This window comes from Bubalus kerabau, chromosome 3, assembly GCF_029407905.1.
Source record: "Bubalus kerabau isolate K-KA32 ecotype Philippines breed swamp buffalo chromosome 3, PCC_UOA_SB_1v2, whole genome shotgun sequence".
Lineage (NCBI taxonomy): Eukaryota > Metazoa > Chordata > Mammalia > Artiodactyla > Bovidae > Bubalus > Bubalus kerabau.
The window spans coordinates 138,738,836-138,751,690 of record NC_073626.1 but is presented as its reverse complement, the minus strand read 5'-3'; the positions used below and the strand labels follow the sequence as shown (position 1 = coordinate 138,751,690).

The following is a 12,855-nucleotide window of genomic DNA, read 5'->3' as shown; positions in this document are numbered from 1 at the left end:
AATGCACATTTTAAAACAATACTATATATATTGAATAAACATAAAATATATATTCAAAAATAGAATAGATGGATATGTATATAAGCATATGTATGTGTGCTTGGTCGCTCAGTCATGTTCAACTCTTTGTGACCCCATTGACTGCAGCCTGATACGCTCCTTTGTCTATTTGGATTCTCTATGCAAGAATACTGGAGTGGGTTGCCATGCCCTCCTCCAGGGGATCTTCCCAACCCAGGGACTGAACCCAGGTCTCCCAGATTGCAGGCAGATTCTTTACCGACTGAGCCACCAGGGAAGCCTGTATATAAATACAGACATGTGTAAATATGTTACACATACACATATATAAACATACATAAGTAAACATATATGTGAGTAAGTATATATGTAATTTCTTTATAAACATGCAGCCAGAGTCTAGAGGGATGTTCCTGTTTGCCTTATGTATTTTATATAAACCTTAATAATCATGTGCATATTATTCAGACTTGAAAAAGCCGTGATTCTCAAGGTTGTTTGCTAGATGCTGATGAGAGGAATCTTTCTTATACTTAAATTTACTTTGGTAGATGCTTTTTGCAAAGATCAGTTGAACTTGGCACTATATTACATGTCTCACTGAGTGGAGAGGGGGAAGATGAAAGGATGTAATTAATTATAAGACCAGCCTTAAGACTCCTGTGCTGAAAGAGCTGTCCAACCCCAGGGGATTGCTTCCTGCCCGAGGCTGGGATGGGCTCCTTCACCTAATTACTACTACTTCTTGCCCTAATGCAATTCTGCTGCTTTTCTTTAGCAGAGTGAGGAGCCTTTCTGGTGCCCCAGATAAAGAATCAGGATGTGGCCTATTTACTTACTTGAATGGGTGGGGGGAGGGTTAAGGGAGGGTGACAAGAGATACACCAGTTTAGAAATGATTTATCTGACAGAATTATCCCACAATAATTTGTTCCCAAAGAGACTTATTAGGGAGCACGACTTGAAAGTTCATTACTGCCACCATCACAGAGGCTAGTGTTATCTCCGGCCTCTATGCTTGCAATGGCTTGTGTGAAAATAAATCAGCAACATGCAGCCAAATACAGAAAACAGATGCCTTGTTGATTGTGCATAAGACTCCAAGGCAGGGTCAGCCACGGGCTAAACTATTAGTTAGCTAATGTTAGTCTCTGACAGCCTCCGACTTCTTTTATTAGTCTCCTTCTCTGCTTTCTTGGTATCATTTTCTTATTCTCTCATGCTCTAATTGCCCAGAGCCCCTGCATGGGCCTGCCTGCTCTGGCAGTGCTCTGTACTCTGAACCTCATGATTTCTCACAGCCGTCAGACCTCCTCTCATTTAGACTATCAGGTTGAAATGTGATCTCAAATACTTGCTACTCAGGTGTACTGAGGAACTAGTACACTAGTATTTGAGAAGAGTTTAATGTGTCTGACCTTCCTGCCTTCCATTTTTATAGGGGAAAAATAATTTCCATACAAAGCATAAGGTTAATGATAGCAAATCAGTCAGAATAACTGTAGAAAAGTTACTTTGTGTAGTGTGAGTTATACATCAGTCATGGTGACCAACACGTCTCAGTGGCTTAAGCTAACAGAGGGCTGTTTCTCATTCCAAATTGAGTTGTCAGGGTTCTCTGATCCCTGGAGTCCTTCAGAAACCCAGGAACCCAAACTGAGAGCAGCCACCATTTCAGACATGGCCAGTTGCTATGCTCACCATGCCAAAGGAAAGAAAGCTCTTGAAGGCACTCCCGTCAGCAATGAATTGTCTGACCTAGACGTGACACATTCTGAGGGTCTCTGGAAAGACAGGAACCTTGTTGACTATCCCTGCTTATTCATCTTTTATTCTCAATAACCAGCGCAGTAAATGTTTATTAAGGTGAAGTTATTTCCAGAGATTCTGATTTCTTTCAGGTTTACCTTGGTCTGTCTAAAAGAAAATAAATAACAGAACTCATAAAGTAGAGCCTGTAGGCCTCCACACTCAGTCTGATATCCCTGGGATACTAAAGGTAGGGGGAATCCAAAGCCCTTTGAATCTACCTGAGGAGAATAGCGTTCCGGGAGAGATCCTTCATGGTGGGTCAGTTTCATGAATATCACATTCCTTCAAGGAAATGGCCTATACAGTTACTCCTTTTCTACTGCTTGGCACATGGTACTGTGTTGAATATCTGCTGACTGACTCATAAGGACAGCCCATGGCTTATGGTCTTTTTTTTTTTTTTTCTGGACTCTTCTTTAAGAATCAGAAGATGACACTGATGACATTTTACAGAACAATCACTTTTTTATGTGTGCTGGTATAATGGGGTTTTATTAAATGTATATTTCAATCATGTAAATTTAGCCTACCAGAGTGTGTGTATGAATATGTGCGTGTGTGTGTGTACAGGAAAAATAGAGAAGAAAAAAAGATTAAAAAAATACTAAGATATACAGTCTAGGTAATTCTGCTTGCTATTCTATTTACTGAGATTATGCTTTTAAGCACAAGATGAAAAACTCTAATCTACTGTGGTCTCAGTTGAATATGATTCTCAGTGGGAACTACTCAGCCTATTGCATGTACTTCTAATATTCAGATTTATGGCCATTTTTCTATACAACTTGGCTCCTAACTGTATGCCAACTGTTTCATTGGCATGCACCCAAAGAGCCAGAGATTTTGTGCTGGAGGAAATGCTGGTTATAATGGGGCTCTCTGTGAGGTGGTATATTTGTTTCCTGAATGGTGTAATTTTGACTGTGTGGGGTTTGCCTAAAACCAACTTTAAGGTCTTATATCTCCTGTAGAATGAAACTCCACAGTGTTATTGTTCCTTAGAAAACTAGATTCATTAGTGAAGACTCCCTGACTTTCTGTAGTCTATTTTACTTTAATCAAAATTATTTTGCTTTGTCTCCTGTGTGGGTCTAGAGTTCACTGAATCTGGTATACCATCTGAAGATTAAATATGTCCATGGGAGTTTATGTGTTGCTTTTGCATGTCACAAAGCGGATTAACGTGGCTTTCCCATCCTTCTCTCCAGAGTGCCTACCGCATGTTTACAAACAACACATGTTTGAAGCACATGATCACCAAAGTCCGGCGGGACACCCACCACTTTGAACGCTACCAGCATAACCGGGACCTCGTGGGATTCCTCAACATGTTTGCAAACAAACAACTGGAGCTGCCAAGGGGCTGGGAAATGAAACACGATCATCAGGGCAAGGTAACTTGTAGGAGTGGCCGTGGGGAAGCCGCCGCATGACTGTGCGATCTTGTGACTTTGGCACTTGGCTCTACCCATCAAGTGAGGGCTGAAAGTCCTTTGTGAGGGGAAAAAGTCCATCTCCTGGTTCAAAGGAAACCTGGACAAGCAGGTTGTTTGTTACCATCAGCAGTTGCTACCCTCTTTTGAAGTGGTATATGCAGTCTATGGGAGTCAGGGCACTTGCTGGGCAAAACACCCACTTTGCATGGACATTCTTTGAACTGTAATCTCTCACCATTTTCTACTGATTAGAGAAGAGGTTTCTTAGGCAATGATACTTCCCTCTCCTAGCTGTGTTGTGGATAGTTGAATACAAGTTGTGGCATTGTTTGGAGAAGGTGGCTAGGAGGTTGCTAAGCAACAACACAAGGTGTGTCTGTGACACCATCCGGGTTTGGGCCTTAGTCTTGTTGGTTCAAAACCCTGATTTTGTTAGCATGTTAAACAAGATTCAAAGATTGATTAATTTATGATGAGAAATACGTAACTCTCACCAGGCCAGGTAACCACATCTGCACTTCCTTTTTAGACAAATGAATCAGAAAGCTGGGTTACTATCAGGAGGTTGTCTTATGAGTAAGAAATCAAAGTGAGAAAGTTAGTAATTCTTATTAAGGTGTTTCTCAGCCAAGATTTTGTTTATTTAACTCTTGTTCAGCATGTCCTAGGAGCCATGAACTGTTTAAGTTCTTTATGTTTAAGCTCTCCACAATAACTCTGTAAGACAGTACTGTTGTTATTATTGCTATTTACATATGCAGAGTTCAGGTGCAGAATGGTTCAGTGACTTGCCCAGAGACTAGAGATGGGCAATGTCTGAGCTGGGCTCTAACCCATGCAGTCTGGTTCAAAGGTCCTTGCTCCTAACCACCATATTATGCTCTCCAAGTATTGAGAAACCAACCAACACTTTTCCTGTCTGTAAAAATACTTGAAATATGTGACTTGTAAGTGTGGGGAGGATCGACAAAATATTTATAACTGTATTTGACTTTTTCATTCAATGAATATTTATTGAACACCTGTGCAAAACAGAGCAGCCAACACTCCATAGAACTGTCTTTCTGATGAAAAGAGATGGGCAATGGACAAGTAAATACCACGCATACTAAGAGCTGATTAAAGTTTTGATTTAAAGAAAAGCAGAATATGGGGTCTAGGAAAAGGCAGGAGTGGAGAGTTATTTTATAGAGGGTGTCTGGGGAAGGACTCACAACTTAAGCTCTGCGTGCACTCAGATGTAAATGAAGTGAGAAATAAACCATACCAGGGAAGAGCATTCAGGTGAGTGGAATGTGGAAAGTACTCAGTGCATTCCATTCTTCCCTAAAGTACCCTCTAGCAAAAATACCACAGTGTATCTTGCTCATCCTGAACTCAGCTTCTAGCAATCTTATCTGAGAACTTAGCAGCAGTCAAAATTGATATTACAAATTGCATGGATACATTTTAATGCATGGGAGGAACCCTCAGACTTTCATTGAAACTACTGACCTGAGTTTTGTAAAATTTTTAGTAAACCTCTAATTCTCAGCCCAGAGAAGATTAGAAGTGGTAAGCATGAAGTTCAGAATAGATGAAAGAGAATGGATTTGTGATGAGGTCCCTAAACCACAGGTAGAATAGTGGTATATCAGAGTTAGGTGGGACGGCAGGGAAGCCTTTCCAGGACATGGGGAACCTGCAGGGACACTTGGCAGTTCCTGTGCTCTCTCTTTCCCAAGGAGGATGTGACTTTGCTGGTGCCGAGTGTTTGTAAACATTCTACTAAATGGAAATGCGCAGGTAGTCCAAGAAAGGGCGATGGAAAATACTGATGGTATTATGCCTGCATGTAAAAGAGCATTAGCAGACCAAGAATCAGCTCTGTTCTCAACTCTGACAGTTTTTTTTCCTGATGTCATGGGGATCTATACTCATTAGAAAACTACTGCTGCTGCTGCTAAGTCACTTCAGTCGTGTCTGACTCTGTGTGACCCCATAGACGACAGCCCACCAGGCTCCCCCAACCCTGGGATTCTCCAGGCAAGAACACTGGAATGGGTTGCCATTTCCTTCTCCAATGCATGAAAGTGAAAAGTGAAAGTGAAGTCGCTCAGTCGTGTCCGACCCTCAGCGACCCCATAGAAAACCACAGGTCCAGGGAAAAACCCAAGCTGAGATAATGCTGCATGTATTTCTGCTCTGTGCAGAGACTTAACATGTTAAGTCATTTTGTATCCTTAGCTGAAGGGAATCAGGAACTTATCATGCAGACCTGGAAGGGAAGGTTCCTTTCTTGCCAGTCATAACTTGCCAGACATGCTTCAAGAGAAAGCCTCTTATTAATAACACCTGAACCTTGAGAAGAGTTTAAGTTGAACTTATAATACTATTTAAGATGAGTTATGATGTATTCTTAAGAACAAGTTCTGTCTCATAGCTTTTATAAAAGTTTCGATGGTTAAACAGAGGTAAACATTATCTCGACTGTGTGGGTAACATAACCATCTATCCTCTTTCCTGAGGGTTTGGACTCATATGGGGTTTCAGCCTAAAGTTGTAAGCATTGTTAAGAGCATTGAGTGTGAGTTGGGAGATAGCTGACCTCACAGGTTGCTGGTGACTTTCCTTTTGAATGATGTGTGGCATGAAAGATATGGAAGGATCCCTGGCCTTGTGGACAGAATGAATTACCAGACAGGCCTGAAAGAGGATCTCTTTAGCCTGAATCCTCTGCTTTGTGCATTTAGACTTTAGTAAGATTTTTAGCTAAGCTGGATACCTTAATGAAAGCAGGTATATCTCCCTGTGCTTCCCATCATCCTTTCTTTACGAATGACTGACTTCCCATAAACAAAAATAGCTTGAAAGAACATTTGGGAGAGGCTCTTGCCGTGGCTGTACTTTAAAAATCATAGCTCCCATCCTTCGCCGTTAACGGGTTTTCTACTAGCCTGAAATTTTAACTGCCCCTTTTTGATGTATTGCTTTACCTCTAGAATGTTTAAAGGGAGTAAACTTTTTTTCCCATTTAATATAGCATCAGAAGCTATTAAATACTATGAGTTTTTTTTCCCCAGAGTGATGACTAATTTCTAGAATTGACATGAAATAGGATGACCAAATCCTCACCTGCATGAAAAGACATGGTTCTTATGAGAAATGTTGTCAAATTTAGCTGCTCAGGCCTATGAAATTTGGCTCCGTCTTCTTTTCTCAAGTGCAGCATCTTCCTTTTGTTTTCATTAGTTTTGCCATTCACCACACTTCCGAATGCCTGCTATATGCAAGCCACTGTGACAAATATGATACAAACTCACCGTGTAGTATTATGCAGTGTGTACTACTAGATATGTGCTAGATGTAGCTATACATTTAGATTAATTCCTTCCATTCTCAAAGCAACCTTGTTCATAACTGCTATTTTTAATCCATATTTTTTTAGAAGAGGAAACTAAAGCACAGCATGGCTAAGTGAGCTGACCAAGGTCCTGTAATTCCTGTGTGGTAGAATTGGATTTGACTTAGTCCATCCAGATCCAGAGTCTATGCTGTCACCCTGCCTCTCACCAGGGAGGAGGTGAATACACATCTTCTAGCTCTTATAGTGAAGGCAGTAAACGGTGCTCTGGGAGCATGTGGCATGGTTTCCTACCATGGTTGAGAGGGTGGGGCTTTCATACACACCATCGAAGGGCAGCAGAGTGGGTGGATTGCTCTTGGCTCTCTAGGCATAAGTGAGTCCCCACAGTCCCCCTTGCACTGTTTCATGAGGCCTATACCTATGTGTCTCATGGTGTTGCTGTTAACTTGTTTTGTCTTCCCAAGCAGATGATCCCCTCCTTAAGAGTGCTTCTGTTTATTTTTTTTAATTACTCCCTTTACAACCCCAGTGCCATTCATATAGAAGATTCTCAAAACAGGTTTGATGAATGAATGAAATTTGTCATCTGTAGATTCCTAGTTTTTCAGTGATCTCTGCTTTGGACGAACAAGCAAGCGTCCAGGCTCTCTCCCCATTGCCACTCGCTCCTCCTTCTGTGCACTCACTGGAAGTAGCTCCTAGGATTTGCCTGGTTTGACCTCTCTTATTCCATGTGTTGTCTTGGATTTTTCACATTACATGTTTGAACAGGGTAGTGATTATGCTTGTACTACAGTTTAGCTGTCTCCAATTTGGAAGAGACTTTTCTTCTAATTACTTAAGGCCAAGGGTTTAAGTTGGCTGAGATTTCACAAAATTCTAGATCTGGTGTGCTTTTTGGTGGAGTTCTAGGGTGAAAAATGTCCTTGACTTACATGAAAGAAGAGAAGTGAAATATTCTTTTAACATTGACTATGAATTAAAGAGTAAGAACGGACTGTCAGGCCTTCTAGGTAAGATGATAATGATGGTGATGACACCTACATTTATTGGGCTCAATCCATGTGCCAGGCACTTCACTTGGTATTTGTTCATGGATTATTTTATTTTGACCTCATGGCCATTTATGAGGTGGGTATTATCATTATTGTTCACATTTTATTGAAATTTGCATGCATGCATGCGTCTGCTAAGCCGCTTCAGTTGTGTCTGACTCTTTGCAATCCTACGGACCGTAGCCCAGCAGGCACCTCTGTCCATGGGATTTTGCAGGCAAGAATACTGGAATCGGTTGCCATGTCCTCCTCCAAGGTACCTTCCTGACCCAGGGATCGAATCTGCATCTCTTATGTCTCCTGCATCAACAGTCAGGTTCTTCTAATGTGTGTATTAGTAAGCAAGTGAGGAATTCAGGATTCTAACTTTAGGAGCATACCTCTTAACTACTGTACTCTATTGGGAGGGATTGTCTTTGAAAATGAGATATACTTTATCATTCCAGGGAAGAAGAGTTCCAGTCCAGGTGTTGGGATTACTGGTGTCCTTCAAGGCTGAGTCATACAAATAGGTTTTTATTAGATTATAGGTATTTTATCAGATGACACCCCACCAGAAACACATTCATGACTTCATGCTTAAATACCACAGATCTAGGAGCTAAAAAGGGAAGCCTAGTCTTCCTCTAATTCAACCTAATAGGTGTAGGATTTCTCTTGGTGGAGAGAATGTTTTAACATTATATTATGGTGATGGTTGCACAATCCTATGTATATACTAAAAACAGTGGATTGTACTGTTCAAATGGGTGAATTGTATAGTATCTGAGTTATGTCTAAATAAAACTATTTTTAAAAAGCAGTAGGTTAAATTAGAGGAAGACTAAGTTTCCCTTTTCAGCTCCTAGATTTTATAGATCTTTGATTCTTTAATCTTAAGGATTAGATGATATAGTTCTACTTTTAATTACATTTGGAAAGGTATCTTGTTCACAATTCCACACTGTGTTTTAATTAGTATTTTGTTTCACTACTTGATTTTCTTAATTGTTTTTATCCTAGCAATTAATCCAAGTTTTATTTTATGCAGGATAGTCCTCATGAGACTGTGATTAACATCTATGTATACATATTTGTTGAACCTAAAAGTCTAGGATTTTCAACTAACATATAGGACACATTTTGACTTGTCTTATTTGAAACAAAACATTTAAGCAAAGAAAGTAGGCCAGTATAGAAAGAAAATCTCTTCTTTCTTCTATTGTAATAATTCTTAAACTTTTGTACACTCTCAGGACTGTGGAAAAAAAGAGTAATTTGGGATCTGGGTTACAGTGTTGATATAAACTTTTTATATTTATGCAAGAAATATGCATCAGTATTATTAAAATGTGAATTGGTTAAAGTGCTTTTGATTCTTGGCTGGGTTTGATCATTAGTATGTGCTCATGGGGATAATATATCTGTAGACGATTATGAGTTTTAATAAGGAAAACCAAATGTTACTTAACATAGTAGTGTTCATTCTTTCTTCCTCACTTTTATTCTTTCCTCCTTTCTTTTTTCTTTTCTTCCTCCCTCCCTTCTTCACTCCTTTATTTTCTTCCTTCCCATTGTTAATTTGAAGAATTTGAAGAAATTATGCTGCAGTGGGTCAGGATTCCTGGATCTATCATTGTCTAGTCTAACTTCTACAAACCTCAGTTTTCTCTAAAGTGAGAGTTAGTAACTTGTCCTGTCCAGCTTCTGGGGCTGTGGTTGGCATCCAGTTAGATAATCATGGGATAACTAATGGAAGAAAAACAATTAGGATTATAATTAACACAATTTACTCAGTAATTGACTTATTGCTTATAGTGTAGAAAATAAAAGCCGTACAATTACAAATCTCTAGAGTTTTATTACTTAGTTTGGGGAAAAAAATATGGATTATGCAGACACCTACAGAATAAAATGGACCACGTGGCGCACTAAGTCAGGAATGCTACTCACCTGGTTATTCCTACCCAGCTCACTAAAATCTTGATTTGAATGATTAGGTAGAAGCAAGAATCTATCTAGAACAATAGACAGTTTCAATTTAGACTTTTATGAAAATGATGAAGATTTGTTATTGATGGCTGAATCCTTACTCTAATGGGAAATACACAGTGACTTATCAAAGATGCAGCGTAGAATTAGTGTAGTGTCCCATGCCTCCTCTTAGCAGCCTGCTGATCTCCCTTAACCAAGGTGGTCCAACAAAATTGTTTTGTCACAATAGGGGTCACTTTACTGTTCTTGTTCCTTTTGTCCATATTGTTCTTGACCAGTGCAGGGTAGTCTGCCCTCAAGTGTTTGCTTCTGTCTGAAACCTGTACGATGACCCAGAGCATTATCAGTTTCTCTACTATGAGTCCTCTGTTATTGTGGTCTCTCTGCTAGATTTGTCTCTTGCTAGATTACTGGTCTTCTTCTGTGGTGGTTACATACTCTATAAGCTATGATCATGAAGATAGCATTTTAGAAACATCCTTCACAAGAGAAGTAGCTTTCTTCTTAGAACCAGAACTGAAATCAGATCCATGCATTTATTTGCACAGAATCATGCCCTTCCAGTGTAAAACCACTAGGCACCCTCCCCAAGACTGTTCTACTTTAGTGCCTCTGATTTGTATTATGAAAACACAGTATAGGCATCATGCACTAGTATAGATGCAGAATGACATTCCTGGAATGGAATACGTGGAGAGGTTTCATAGTAAAGATTGGATTTGAACTGAACCCTAAATGATAAGTAGGATTTTTATAAAATTAGACTGTGGGGGAGAGAAAACAGGGCATGGGAAAGGAAGGAAAACACCTAACGTAAAGAAATGGAAAAAAGAACACATCCTGAGTGGGTATGTTTGGTTCCTTTGAAGAAGTAGTGGAAAAGTGTTGAGAAACCCTGTATTAGATACAAGCGCGCGCACACACACACACACACACACACGCACACACAAAGAGCTGATGGTATAAGATCCAATACAAAACCCAGCAGGCTCACGACTCAAGACTCAAGAAAACGCCAATGTTCCTACTCAGTCAGGCCAAAGCAGGTCCCTCTTACTCAGGCTTTTGACCTTCAGTGATTTTATGAGGCCCATCCACACCGGAGGGCTTCCCAGGTAGCTCAAATGGTAAAGAATTTGCCTGCAACGCAGGAGACCTGGGTTTGATCCCTGGGTCGGGAAGATCCCCTGAAGGAGGGCATGGCAACCCACTCCAGTATTCTTGCCTGGAGAATCCCATGAACAGAGGAGCCTGGAGGGCTACATTCCATGGGGTTGCAGAGACTAACACTTTCACTTTCACCCACACTGGGGAGGGCCATCTGTTTAACTCAGGCTACTGATTGAAAGGTATCTCTTCCAGAAACACCAACAGACACATCCAGAATATTGTTTGGCACCCACTGGCCCAGTTAACACATGAAATTAACCATCACAGATCAGTATCAGTGGAGTGAAATCTGTCGAAGAGAGTTAAGAATAACAGAGAGAATGATACAAAAGACATGGACAGTTAGAAAGTTATGACAAAGCTTGATATTTTCTAAGTTTATATAGTGAACTTATTGTTTGGTTTAGTTTTTGGAAAAAGTGTTATTTATTTTTTGTCTCCCCTTTCAGATGGCAAATATGGAATAACCCTTTTTTCCTGCTTTTTGTTTTGAACTGTCAAACAGTAGAGTACTGTGGGACACTCTCACAGGTGCTTTCCCCAGATCATTCTACTCGAGCCTAAATTAAAATGCTAAGAAACTGTGGACTTTAAAAAAAGTGATATAAATGATAAGGGTTCTTTAAAGAAAAATGTAAAATGGTAACCATCTGCTTGTTAAATGTGAAGCATCCTATCCCAAAGCTTTCTAAAGCCAAGCTTTGTAACTCTAGGACATTGTGACTTTGGATGTCAGATTGGGGAGTTGAGTATCAGCATGGTCTGAATATTCAACTTGGCAAGTAGAATAACCATGACAAGTAGCAGTTTTGGTTAGGATAGATTTTTAGAAGAGAGAAGATATTTGTACCATGAAAGTTACCACAGTCCTAGCCTGCTTGAGGATTCTCATTTTACCATACTCTAATAGCCTCTGTGGCTGGAGAAGTTGCCCAAGTGATGACATAGACTTTGGTTTTAATCCTATATGAAGCTCATGGCCACAGTTTATTAGGTCAGGTTCATCTTAATGAGTATAATGCAACTTAATATTTGGAGGTTTCAAGTGAATCCCCAAAGTCTTTTAGCTCAGTAAGTTCTACACTTAGAAAACTATGTTTTTTTTTTCTTTTTTTGTCTATTAGAGCACTGTATTTCTTATTTTTGTGGTGCATCCCTTTAATTACTTTGAAACAACTAATAACTTTGTGGTGGTGATCTGGTTTCAGTCAGTCAGTCAGTCAGTTCAGTCGCTCAGTCGTGTCCGACTCTTTGTGACCCCATTAATTGCAGCACGCCAGGCCTCCCTGTCCATCACCAACTCCCGGTGTTCACCCAAACTCATGTCCATCGAGTCGGTGATGCCATCCAGCCATCTCATCCTCTGTCGTCCCCTTCTCCTCCTGTCCCCAATCCCTCCCAGTATCAGAGTCTTTTCCAATGAGTCAACTCTTCGCATGAGGTGGCCAAAGTATTGGAGTTTCAGCTTTAGCATCAGTCCTTCCAATGAACACCCAGGACTGATCTCCTTTAGAATGGACTGATTGGATCTCCTTGCAGTCCAAGGGACTCTCAAGAGTCTTCTCCAATACCACAGTTCAAAAACATCAATTCTTCGGTGCTCAGCTTTCTTAACAGTCCAACTCTCACATCCATACATGACCACTGGAAAAACCGTAGCCTTGACTAGACGGACCGGTGATCTGGTCTCAGATCAGATCAGTCGCTCAGTCATGTCCGACTCTTTGCGGCCCCATGAATCGCAGCACGCCAGGCCTCCCTGTCCATCACCAACTCCCGGAGTTCACTCAAACTCATGTCCATCGAGTCGGTGATGCCATCCAACCATCTCATCCTCTGTCGTCCCCTTCTCCTCCTGCCCCCAATCCCTCCAAGCATCAGAGTCTTTTCCAATGAGTCAACTCTTCGCATGAGGTGGCCAAGGTACTGGAATTTCAGCTTTAGCATCATTCCTTCCAAAGAAATCCCAGGGCTGATCTCCTTCAGAATGGACTGGTTGGATCTCCTTGCAGTCCAAGGGACTCTCAAGAGTCTTCTCCAA

General features: G+C 40.6%; 1 protein-coding gene across 3 annotated transcripts in view; it reads left to right on the top strand.

The window, feature by feature from the left end:
* The window catches only part of HECW2 (HECT, C2 and WW domain containing E3 ubiquitin protein ligase 2), a 433,603-nt gene that overhangs the window by 328,748 nt on the left and 92,000 nt on the right, over window positions 1–12,855 (top strand). For all 3 annotated transcript variants that reach the window (XM_055572982.1, XM_055572984.1, XM_055572985.1), the window contains one exon: window positions 3,042–3,227. In XM_055572982.1, coding sequence (XP_055428957.1) covers window positions 3,042–3,227 — 186 coding nt within the window. The remainder of the gene's footprint in view (window positions 1–3,041; window positions 3,228–12,855) is intronic.